The 12,391-nt window shown below is 37.5% G+C and overlaps 1 protein-coding gene across 1 annotated transcript; it reads right to left on the minus strand.

Moving 5' to 3' along the window:
- Positions 1-1,513: 1,513 nt before the first annotated feature.
- On the minus strand, positions 1,514-12,305 carry eif4eb (eukaryotic translation initiation factor 4eb). Its single transcript, XM_053335322.1, has 7 exons — positions 12,250-12,305; positions 10,252-10,355; positions 6,168-6,263; positions 5,961-6,024; positions 4,226-4,339; positions 2,258-2,397; positions 1,514-2,167 (listed from the first exon to the last, which is right to left on the minus strand). The coding sequence occupies exons 1-7, from the start codon at positions 12,265-12,267 to the stop codon at positions 2,053-2,055; spliced, it is 651 nt and encodes a 216-aa protein (XP_053191297.1). The 5' UTR covers positions 12,268-12,305; the 3' UTR covers positions 1,514-2,052.
- Between the last annotated feature and the right edge of the window lie 86 nt (positions 12,306-12,391).

A 12,391-nucleotide genomic window follows, 5' to 3' on the forward strand; every position in this document is an offset into this window, starting at 1 on the left:
TAAAAGATTAATCTATTGTTATTCATTCCCCATTCATACCAATCACAAAAAGGGGATGTAGTTGAGTTACGGACTTGTATAGACAGACCTGAGACATTTAAACTGTGGACTGGGTAAAAGGCTTTAATAATATGTATAGATGTTGACAGTCCTGCCGACATTACAAGAACTGAGCTTCCAGATTACCCAGCTGTATGTCTTTAATTCCAAAGACTGTTGTGAGGAAGTGTTATTGATGAGTTTGATACTTCAGTCTTCACTATGAAAAAAACAGTAAATAATCTCATCTCAAGGTCCCTTTATTTGGTAGTTCTGGAGCAGATTATCATGAAATTGAAAATGTTCCGTTTATTTTATCATGGTGAACACCTCTAGGACCAGAACTTGCCTAAAATAAGTGAATAAGTGGACCTAATGTAGTTTTGTTCTTTCATGAAGCATTTTGCTTTTGTTTATGTCACATGTAACACTGAGTGATCTTCTTTTAACTCTTGATATATCCAGTTTTTGTAACACTGGTGCTGGTTATTTGATTTTTTCCTTTGATCACTATATTGTGTAAGCAGTATTTGTTTATACAGGTATTAATACAGTAAGTTCATTGTTGTAATTGTTGAGTTAATTTGCAAAATGGGTGCATTGCCGCTTGTAATTACAGCTTAAGCAACTGTTAAACCAGTTAAATGATCTGTGTAGTTTCATGAGCTGAGTGATTATTATTTCTGATTATTTGAAGGCACCTCCGCTGATGTTTGGTTCATTTGTGTTAATGTACCAAGGTGTGTTCTTGAAGAGGATCCTACATGAGATCATCTGGCCTTTGAAGCTTGCTACCACTGTGCAACTGTGCAACTGTGTTGCATCTTGAGCAAGGACCTAATGAAACTTCTACAGTCACTTCATGCTTCATCAGGTCAAGAAGGATCTCATTGTAGATGCTTCACCAGCTGGCTTAAAGAACGCCAATCCTTGAGACTGTGATGACATTTGTCATGTTGAAGTGACATTTTTAAAGCTGCCCTGGTGGCAATGAACTGAGAAGGAAAGCCATGTTGCCCAAAGTAACCTTTTCTTTCAAAGTTCTTTCTGTTCTGACATTTTAAGGAATCTCAGGAAGGGGTTTGGGGTGGTGGATGGGTTTTGAATTTGGCACTTTCACACCAGCTAGGGCTAATAGTAAATCCTAAGCTGCTTGGAAACTGAGAGGTGGACTTGGCCTGAGATTAATCATGTCTCCTTTAGTATTTTATTTTACACGGTTGGAATGTCGACCACTGGCAGAAAATGATTAGATGGTGTACTATAAATATTTTTAAATGAGGTGAGTAACAGCCTGGATTTACGGTCATCCTCCGCTTTTTTGCCTTCCAATTCATGGCAGATTAAAGTCAGGTCACTACTAAATTGATATCCTAAAATACAGTACTACTGCAAGTCAGTAATAACCACTTAAATCAAGGAATGTACTAAATACAAGTTACAAAACAAGAAAAATCCACAATTTAACAGCTAATAATTGCAAAACCAATGTTTTAATTATATTAACACTCAAATTAATATGAGTCATGAAATACTTTAAAAAGGCTGATTACGTGCAACAGTTCAAGGCAAAAAAAAGAAGCATAAAATAAAGGCCTAGCAATCTAATATATATGCAGGCAAATTAATATAATAAATTAAAGGGTTTAATGTCATTAAGGATTACAGCAAACAAATGATGCTGTAGAAAATGGGAAATATACATTGTTTTTGCATTTCAGGATTGCTTGCCATTAAAAAAGAAAAAAAAAAGAAAAGAAATTAACACAAATTTCTTTAGTAGAGTATGAACACTCTAAATATCAACCACTATTAATACCTCTCATTGTTAGTGTTTTTCGTGGGGTTTTCCCTGTAGTTCAAGTCCTGGGTAGGTTATGGAAACATTTGGCATGTAGTCTTGGATTAGGTTTTTCTTCCAGAATGCGTTCCGCAGTGTCTTTGCAGCAAAGTAAACATACGCACCAACAACATATAAGACAAGAGGATGAAAGAGGCACATAGGGGCATTTCTCAAACGACAAATTTGTTCTTGGTGGTTGAACCGCTTTTGGTAGCTGTGTCTGCGTGAGATTGGTAGCCGATGGTCATCTTCAAGGGAAGGCCCAAACGCTCCTTGTAAACTTTCCTATTGACAGGGGAAAATGACATCATAAGAGGATGCAGGGACGTCATTACGAACACATATACTCAAGACAACACTGAAGGACTGCCGCACCCTATGTGTGTTACAGCTTCCCGGTTCTCGTAGTCTGATGTCCAGACGGCTATTTTGTCTCCTTTTGTGCGGATGTTGACCACGGCGCCGCAGACTTCGTCACTGTAGTCGTCAAAGGCCTCTCCGACTAAGCACAGGAGCTGGAGTGGTGATGGAGAAGAACAAAAACTATTAAACTATTGATTATTTTTCATTTTTGCTCAATTTGTCAATCATTTACTTGATTAATCAATTAATTGTTTGCTCAATAAAATGTCTTCTTTGTCCTGACCAACTCTCCACAACTAAAAAAAAATCTGTTTACCATCAGAAAACTGAATGAACCAGAAAATATTTTATTTGAGAAGCAGGAATCTGAGAATCTTCCAAAAAAAAAAAAAAAAGACTCCAAACGATGAATCAATAATCAGAATAGTTAATTAATCTAATAGTTGGCGACTAATTGATTAACTAACTAATCATTACAGCTCTAGATGCGATTATTTATTTGAGTAGAAGACCTGTGTGCTGCTATTGCTTAAAATGAATGTATTAACTTTAAGATAAATGGAAGTAAAATATTAACTTTCTGTAGTTACAAAGAACATTGACTAATAATCCAAATATGCTAATAAGCCAAAATAAGATCAGATCTGTCACCTCTGACATTCCCACCAGAACTTTTTAGTGTTTACATGATGACCTAAATGTTATTTTACCAAACAGTAGATTAGATAGAAATGATCAAATCAAATCAATTAGATGAGACAAGAAATTAAAAGCTATATGCATGATTTGGTCTGACAGAACAAATACAAAGATTTGGTTGATCAGGACCAAGGACTATATCCTACATAGCATGGCCCTGTATGGACCTCACAATGAAATTATACTGTTAACTGGGAATAATGTTGAAAACACTAACTCATTGGATGCAAACATCAGGCTGCTGTAAAATAATTGACTCTGATAAGAATCTGGACTCTTTTCTGTCAGCATATACTGTAAAAACCATGAAAAAATCAAAGATGTTGGAGGGGTCCTTTGAGCACTCGATGTGGCCACTGATGGCCTGAAGGAGTATAAATAAGATGATGTTTTATTCACTGGTATTGCTGGAAGGAAGGATAGGTGGTTCAAGACTCTGGAGACACGTCTCTGTCAGAATAAATCATGTTTTTCTTACTTTAAAGCTTTCTGACCTATAGGGTGCTAAGAGGATTCACCACCATGTGATGAGTTTGTGTTTTCAACACTCTCCTGGTGAGACGTTTTATGAGCGGATCTTTGACTGTAATATCCAAGTTCTCAGCCAGTGCCTATGCAGGACTGTAATTTGTTGGTCCTGGTTCAGGTCTGAGCATCACCACCTTTCATCCTTCATGACAACCTGGTATCGGAGCTCAAGGACTGTCTGTGGCCATTAAAAAAATGTTTTCTTTCCATCTGAACGTATAATTCAAAGTGAATGTCACTCCATTCCCGAGAGGTCAATGGCTACAGTATTGACAGCACAGTAAGTGCTGTTTGCTCACTGGCAAGTCATAGCTTGCTAAATGTCTGTGTATCACTGTCAGTGACCTTTAGAGCAGCAGGAGAGTACACCACAACTCTGCGTGATCTGCAGACTTAGCTCCAAGCAATCCCATTTTTAATTTCTCTCATTTGACTGTGTTTTGAACCCTCATCATCCGCTCTGCATACAGTCAGTAACATAGCAGATTTTCTCATGATAAAACCTTTGTGTCTTAAAAAGAACATTAAAGACCATCTGATCACTCTGCAGTTCAGTTGAGTTTTCAAAAAGATATGATAGGATGTAATCACCCCTTTGTACAGCGTGATAAATGTAATGATAGAGTGGTAGAACTAATTATGGATGCCAGCAGGTAATAAGCGTACTCCTTTGGGAAGAGGCTCGAGATATGATTAATGGTGTCACTTTGTTTGAGTAGGATACAAAGCACCGCAGGCCGCAGCCAAACCTACAGTTTCCAGCCAGAAGCGGTCCAGGTCTGATCTCCTCTGCTGCTTGTTGAGCGTGATCAGCCAGCGTCCGCCACGCTTGTTCCTCTCATCCTCCCACATGGGTTCGATGCCGTCCTGCAGCCGTGGTTCAAAATTGTCAATACACACATCCTAAACCATCGCAGCAAAACTTCAAAACAGCTTCTTAAAATAAATCAGGTTTCTGCATGATTTTAATATTTGCCTGTAAGAAATGCATCTTTTCTGGCTCTTCAATAATCCCGGCAAAAAAAAGTCTTGAAATCTGATTAGGAGTTGCAGCTGGAATGCTAAACAGGTACCAAAAACTCAACAAGTATCAAGGGATGATTAAATATTTGGTAAACATATTTTTTTCCTATCTGTTTACACTCTGCCTCAGAATTCAGATTTTTATTGCAGTGTTTGTTAAAATATTGCATTTTCCAAAATTCCTAACGAGTAAAATGTGAAAAAAGGCGCTCATGAAGTCATTACACAGATATAATTAAAAATAGGGCTGGTTAGCCTTTGACAGAGATGATCCAGCTAATGATTTCAATAAAAGTGCAATAATCAGAGGCTTCAGTCACATTTGATTACTGCCTCATTTCAAACGCAGTGTAATTAGTGGCTGCTAGCTGCCCCCTGCTATACAACTTACTAAACTTCCACCCACGCTACCTATTTTCTATCATCACGTCTGGTGAAATGAGCTCCTTTGCTGATGAGCTATGAAGCAAGTGCAGTTGGAAGTAGGCAGAGAAAAATTCTCGCAGCCATCTGTCCTTGTTTATCTTTTGTTTTGACTTTTGCATCAATGATTCAATCCAATATTGTACTTGCCGACACTTGTAGTGCTAAATGACACGGTGAAGTGGCAACCAATTATATATATGTAATTATGTATAGTTTTTTTTACACCATTTCAACTTGCTGTTCCGTTCTGTCTAAAAATTTTAATTTAAACTCATCCTTGGTGTTTGGGTTCAGCAGCGACTCAGTGACAATGTAGCTTTGTCGCTCATAGTGTGACCACAGGATTTGCGTTTTTCTTTTTTGATAAGCTGCTGATAAAACATTCAAATTTTAATTTGATGCCTTTTTCCTCAGTTGTAAATACAATTTTGGACACTATTTTGAGACCAAAGGATGACTTTTTCTCCCTGTATTCAAGGTGTAAATGACATTGGTTGCCACGAGGCATTCATTTAGTTTACATTATCTGATGTTTGGGTTTCTATACGGGTGCAACTAATGTTTTTACTAATTTTTATTATTGTTTAATCTGCAGACCTTATTTTTGATTTATCAATTAATTGTGGGGAAAGGTGGAAAGCCCTTGTTCAGGTTATTTTGTCCAACCAACAGTGCAAAACTCAAAGATATTCTGTTGACAATGACATCAAACAGAGAAAGCATGCTAATCCTCACATTGGCTATGTATAATGTTACATATTTCTGTCAGATCTCATGTCAAACAGTGTTAATGAGATCTTTCACTTTTAAGGAATAATGTTCATAGTCTTTTACATGGTTCCTTTATGAGTTATTGTGTGAGAAAGAAAACACTGTTCTTGTACATAGTGTTAAAAAACAGTACAGTAATATGGTGTGTAAAATATTTTAAAAAAGACCTCAGCACCAAATAGGATACTGACATGAATCAGTATCAAAACCGTGAGTTTAACTACCTCTCTCTGTACATTTACATAAATGGTAAATAAATCAAACGTACCTTGAAAAGAGAGTAATCGCAGCCTGACATGAGGTTGCTTGACAACTGGATATGGTTGTAGAGGCTATAATAAAGAGAGCACAGCATTAACAAAACAGGTTGATCTCACAGTATTCCAGTATACACTTGTATGATTTTACTGCTACAGTCCCTCCACGGAGGTTAAGGAAAACAAAAAAAGAAGAAGACAGATTTATTTCTTCTTACGCCCAGAAATCTTCAACCGTGTCAAATTTGGAGATGAGTCGCAGGTTGGCCTGCCATGTTTTGCTCTTGTCATTCTTGAAGAACCAGAGAGACCATCTGTCGGGGTGAAAAGCAGAAAAAGGAATAATTTGCATAAATGTAACAAAACCCCTAATTAAACACAAGGTAAACAAAAGTAACCGAAAGCCACTGAGCTTTCCGAGCAAAGGGGGGAGCGGGGGGGCACGTATAGATGCACCTGGATGCTGCCGATGCAAACTGTTGTGTAAATCATGCTGTTGCTCTTGTGGTCCAATTAATTGTGACGCTATGTCATGCTTGTTCGTTGCTGAATCCTCTTATGGCTCAGCCACTGCCTTAAGCTCTTTAGGTTGAGGAATAATAAAGGAAAATGTGACTGTTTAACTAATTATGAAGCAGCTAGTCTGTCAGTGGGTGTAGGTGCTGTTTTTAAATGAGAACACAGTCAAATAAATGCCAGAAAAAGGGCCGAATATGCCGTCTGATATAAACTCACCTTCCCTTCAGTTGGTCTGTGTATGCATAACAGTAACATTATTAATTAACATTAATTATAGTTACTCATTACTTCTCTCAAAAGGTAACTGAATTAGTACCTGAGTTACATAAATGTCAAAGTAATTAATTACCAGGAAAAGTAACTATTACGTTACTTTTTTAAAAATTGTTCAAATATGTCATATTACTTGGCTGCCCCAATCAACAACAACTGGTTCAAAATTAAATTATGCTTAAGAAATGTACTAAAAAGAAGTAAATAATAAAGTTGTACATGTAGCAGATGTGCTGCGATTGAATTTTATTCCTCAAAAAGCAATAAAAGAGAGAGGAAGAAGTAACGGCGCATTGTTTTTTGCAGTAACGGTAACGATGTTGTAACGGAGGAAACTGTAGTTAATTTGATTACTTGTTACTGGTAAAAGTAACGCTGTTTATTTATAATGCTGTTATTCCCATCACTGCTGATAAGCATGTATGACAATTTTAAGTCTTTATTGATTAAAATCTTTATGGCAAATTTGTGTAATCGTTGTTAGCTTGTCTAGTAAAACATTTGAATGTTGATCTGCCTTTGATGGACCTCTGTAGGATGCTTCTTCACCTTCCAATGAATGCTGGGATACTCATGCACCCCATGACCCGGCACACAAATATGTGGGTCAAAAAAAAAAAAAAAAAAAAAAAAGGATAGAAAATCATGTCTGACACTAATTTATCCAAACAAATGATAAACAATAAAGGCGTTTCACTAATTTTGTGAGAATATTTTTAACTTATGTTACACCTGACTGTCAAGGTGTTTCAAATCTCACACCTGTCCTAAAAGAAAACTTAAGAAATGTTTAAGTTACAACTTTTCTTTTATCCGACTGGCTTTCTGTTGAGTTTGCCTTTTCTATTTGACCCTTTTGGATATAAACATCTTTGTGGAATTTAAATATATATTAAATATTCATTCAACGCCTATCTGTATTCAGCACTGTCATGGAGCTGGAAGCTATGTGAGTATGGACAGAGCAGGATGCAGTGACACACTCCGGACAGGTCAGCAGACCATCACAAACAATCACGGTGTTTCTGTGGGGAAATAAAAAATCTCCAATCCAGCCGACAACTGTTTGAACTGTGAGACGCAATCCACTTCAATACTAAAGAACATAAAACACACAGACAGGACAGAGCCATAGATCACACTGCTAACCTACAACTATAGGCACAATGTCATTAACGTTACACATTATTAACACTATTTATATCATTACATTTTGCTTTTGTGCGAGCCTAGAATTAGAGAAATTACCAAAATGTAATCACATTTATTTTCTCACAGTTTTACTAGTGTTGATATTTTGACAAATATGATCAAATAAAAAATCATAATCTATCTAGTAAGTGAACACTTTCCCCATCTACTTAGTTTGTTTTGACATTTAGTTTTTATCGTGTGAGTACACAGACAGTTTTGTGAATTGCTCCTCTTCCTCCTTGAACACTGCAGTCATTGTATTTTTTTTGGTGAATGGTCAATTCATGTCTCTCTTTCCCTTCTGTATGAGTGTGTTCAGTTGTATAGAGGAAGGCTCGTGTTCTCAGCGATGCTGAGAGATCAAACAATAGTGAGATATAAAAGTCACCAATCTCCTCTTTGAAGCTGCTGATGCATATATTTCACCTCACTTCACATTGATATAGCTCCACATACTTCCATGTGGGAGCTGCCCAGCACAGCCAGTGGCTGATTATATACTGGTGTATGTGAATGTCATGTGTAGACACGACCAGTGTATGCCAATTTTCTCTTCTGCCTTCTATGAGTAAAACTTTTAGAAAATAACTAGGATTTATTTTAATTACATTCTGATCCAACTTTTATTAATTAAAACCCAGACAATTCAACAGGCAAGCCGAAGCTATTCATACATTACTACTGACCAAAGTCTATTACATTAAAATGCTGAATAAAGCTGGATTTTACATAACTGTGACTTAAATTAAAAACAGAAAATTAGACTAAGCTTGAAACATAATGACTATTTTCATTATTGATTAATTTGTTGAAATGTCAAAGGACGTGTTCACAGTTTTTTTTTCACACAATCATTCCTCCTGTTCATACTGACCATTATCAGACACCCTTATGATGTATGTACAATATAAGTGATAGAGGACAAAATCCACAGTCTTGCTTATGTGCAAAAACTTGGCCTGAAGTTAATATGACGCTTCAGCCATCCAAATGAGTCAAATCAAGTAGATATCTTTCAATTTCACAGTCTTTTTAGTGCCAAGTCCCTCTTTTTGTTACTATACTTCCACCACAGCTCAAAAAGGAAACACAAAGAGGGAATTTGATGCTAAAAAGACTGTAAATGTGTCAGGTATCCTCTTGATATGCCTAACTCAGACTGCTGAAGCCTCATTTAAGTGTCACATCTACTTTAATATGCAGTTTTGCACTAAATAACTGTGGTTTTTGGTCCCAATCACTTCCACTGAAAGCACATTTGAAGGAGATCTTCTAATAGTCAGTACGAGCAAGAGGAATGATAACAGCGAGGAAAACCTCTTTCACTGTTCATATCTGTACCTGACTGCTGTTTTTTAAGACAGACTTTTTTTTGGTAACCTATCCTTTAAGTAATAGTGAAAAGAGCAAAAGCTGACATCTTCAAATGTCAAGTTTTATCTGATCGTCAGTCCAGAACCTAAAGCTATATCATTTACAATGATATAAAACAGAGATGATAGAAATAACAGCATAAACTCTATTCATCTGTGACGACCTTCTCCTCCCTCTCTGTCTGTTACCTGCTGTTTCTGCGGGTGCTGGAGGTGGGCGTGACGGAGTGTCATCAGCAACACTGGCTGCACCAGGGCCCCGTGTGCCAGTGCTCCTTTAAAACCACTTTTGGAGTTCAGTTGCTGTGTGCTCTCATTCTGTGACACACCATTTGATTTTTTGGTTGGCGTTTGGTTTGTGTTGCTGCATCTACACACTTCCCCACTGATGCACTCACATTCACTGCTGATCTTACTGATTACACACACACCATTGTTACTTTAGGTTCCTCTCTTCTCTCTCTTTTTCAATAAACAGTTTGTTAATTGGCTTGGTTATGTGTGTCACCCTTTTTCATGGCTGTGCGTCCCAGTATGTGACATCAATCATCCATCAGTTATGTAAAGGCAACAATATTGTTTTTTTTTTTTAAATAAAAGTGAAAGATGAAAACTTTCTATTTTACCTTTTGGTGTAAAAAAAAAAGTTGCTGATATAACCGGTGTTAACACGCAGTAAACCTTCATGTTTTTCCACTTGCTCACAAAACTAGTATGCAGTGCCGTAATTTCTGCGATTCAAGTGATTCATTGATGCCAAGTGAATGTCACTGTGCTGCTGCAGACGATGACCTTCTTGACACTGTACCTGCTACGCCATTCTGATTAATTCAAATGTCAGATCAAATATGTGTGCGCTCTGAAGATCGCCTTTATCAGATAGACACTCTCTGCCTTATATACATTTTAAATTGCGAGCGTGAAGAGAAGAACAGGCCCTTACTTGTTCTGGAGGGGGTGTTTGATGTAGGCCTCTGGGCTCACAATCTCCTGTCCAGTCTCCTCAGCTCCATCTTCATCAGGCTGAGGTGGACTTGGGTTGGTTTCCTAAAAAAGCAAAAAACTGTTGGGTAGAGGTGTGATCGTATTTTCAAGTGTAGGTTTAATGGAAATATTGCTGTGTAACCTGGGCTGGATTAACCATTTATTGCTTCATTCATGGTCAGAAATAACAGATGGTATAAGTCACTTGATTTTGCTTTTATTTATCATTATTCTTATCAATAAGAATCTAAATAATAAGAATAAGATAACAGTTGAAATGTAGCCACAGCTGTTCATCTTTCAGCACCATGGAGGTGTAGAGAGCAGCTGAAAGAGAGAGGGAGACGCTGTTTATTTCAGTAATAACAGCCCTACACCATTTTACTAACCCAGCCTCCTGTGTGGAATAAGTAAACCTTTCATATTCTTGAGATTAGTTAACTATTTTATTGTCTGTTTGACAAAGACCAAAAGGAAAATCAAGCATTTGGAAATGTTAGATCTGCCGCTTCTGAGCATTGTCATCTGTAGATTCTGTTTTCATCACTTTAATTTCTGTTACTGTCACCATGATAGCCTACTCATTTCAATATATTATCTCAGTGTGCTATTCCTTATACCCTGACATCACTTCACCTGGTGCCCTGTGATCTTTCAGCTGTTGAAGTGGTTGCTTGCCACTGTCATTACTAGGTTTGCCATATTTGGTATATGTGTGTAATGATCTTTTATAGACATAGTCTAATGGTTTTGCATGTATTCCTCACACAGACCAGTCACTTCAGCATTAAATACATGCAAATCTACAGTCTTTACACACTCATGGTAAACTTCATTTTTCACCTCTAGAGTGGGAGTAGGGGCCCTTCAAATATGGTCACCCTACACCACACTGTGTTAATCTGGGCCTGCCTGTAACGGTTACATGACATTAGCCTATCTGTACAGTTGTTAAATTACATGAGCAACAGCTAGTTGGTGGTAATGTTACAATTAAATACTATCCAAAACTTAAGACAGAACACGACTTTCAAAAACAACAACAATCTCACACTGAATTTAGAAATGGATTCAATCAAATTAAATGATCATTAAAAACTCACTAACGAAACCCGATATGAACATCTGGTACACATTTCACTGGGATGTAGCTCGCTCCGCTGCTAACACTAACGTGACTCGCTAGTGTTGTAACATTAAAGTTAACTTCATAGTTAGCCTGGGCCGAATTTATTCCCAAAATGATTGCAACACCGCGCACATTTTTCCCCCACATTTGCTCTTTTAATAACAAAGTTAGCGATAAGGTCATGCCTTAAAACCTTTCAACAGAAATATGGAGTCATTTCATACAGTAAACAGTACGTCATGAGACAACTATACACGTTTACAAACGCCTCTATGGCTGTTTTAACACCAAGTTACACTAATTAGCTGAATTACCTAGTGACTAAAATAGTTAACGTTGCATCTTAACTTAGAGGTCGACAGAGAGTAGCGTCAACTCATTTTGACAGCTGAAACCTTCGCTACTAAAATAATGTTTGTATTTGGTGGATTATTCTACATGCCGAATTTACTAATAGTCTATAACAAGTATACGAATGTTAAATTGTCGTTTGTTAAATATTTTTGTTTTACGGAGAAGCAAGCTACGTAAAAATTGGTTAATTTCGGAGTGGAGCTTGGTATGGTAACGGCACGTCGGTTAGCCATAACGTCAGCTTTAAACTTAGGAGGTCTCCACTCACAAGCTCTTTTCACGCTTCAAGACAAACTTTACACAACTCACAACAACCCGTGTTAATGTAACAACACTCAATTTCAATTTGAGGACTAATACTGAAACATGTCAATAAAACTTTAAGGTGTGCCCTCGCACTGTAATTAAAACGACAAGCCCTCCCGAAATGTTTTTATATATTTTTGGGGTTTTTTTTTCAGAGAAAGTGCTCACCGGTTCGGCGGTCGCCATCTTACAAATCTGTGTTAGGGCAGCTCTGTGTTGATTGGTCAGCGCTGTGCAACGTGACCGCCCCGCTGCGCACATGCGCTGTGAGCCGTCTCTGGCTGGCTGATCGGACGCCGACTCCACCCCT

This window comes from Scomber japonicus, chromosome 16, assembly GCF_027409825.1.
Source record: "Scomber japonicus isolate fScoJap1 chromosome 16, fScoJap1.pri, whole genome shotgun sequence".
Classification (NCBI taxonomy): domain Eukaryota; kingdom Metazoa; phylum Chordata; class Actinopteri; order Scombriformes; family Scombridae; genus Scomber; species Scomber japonicus.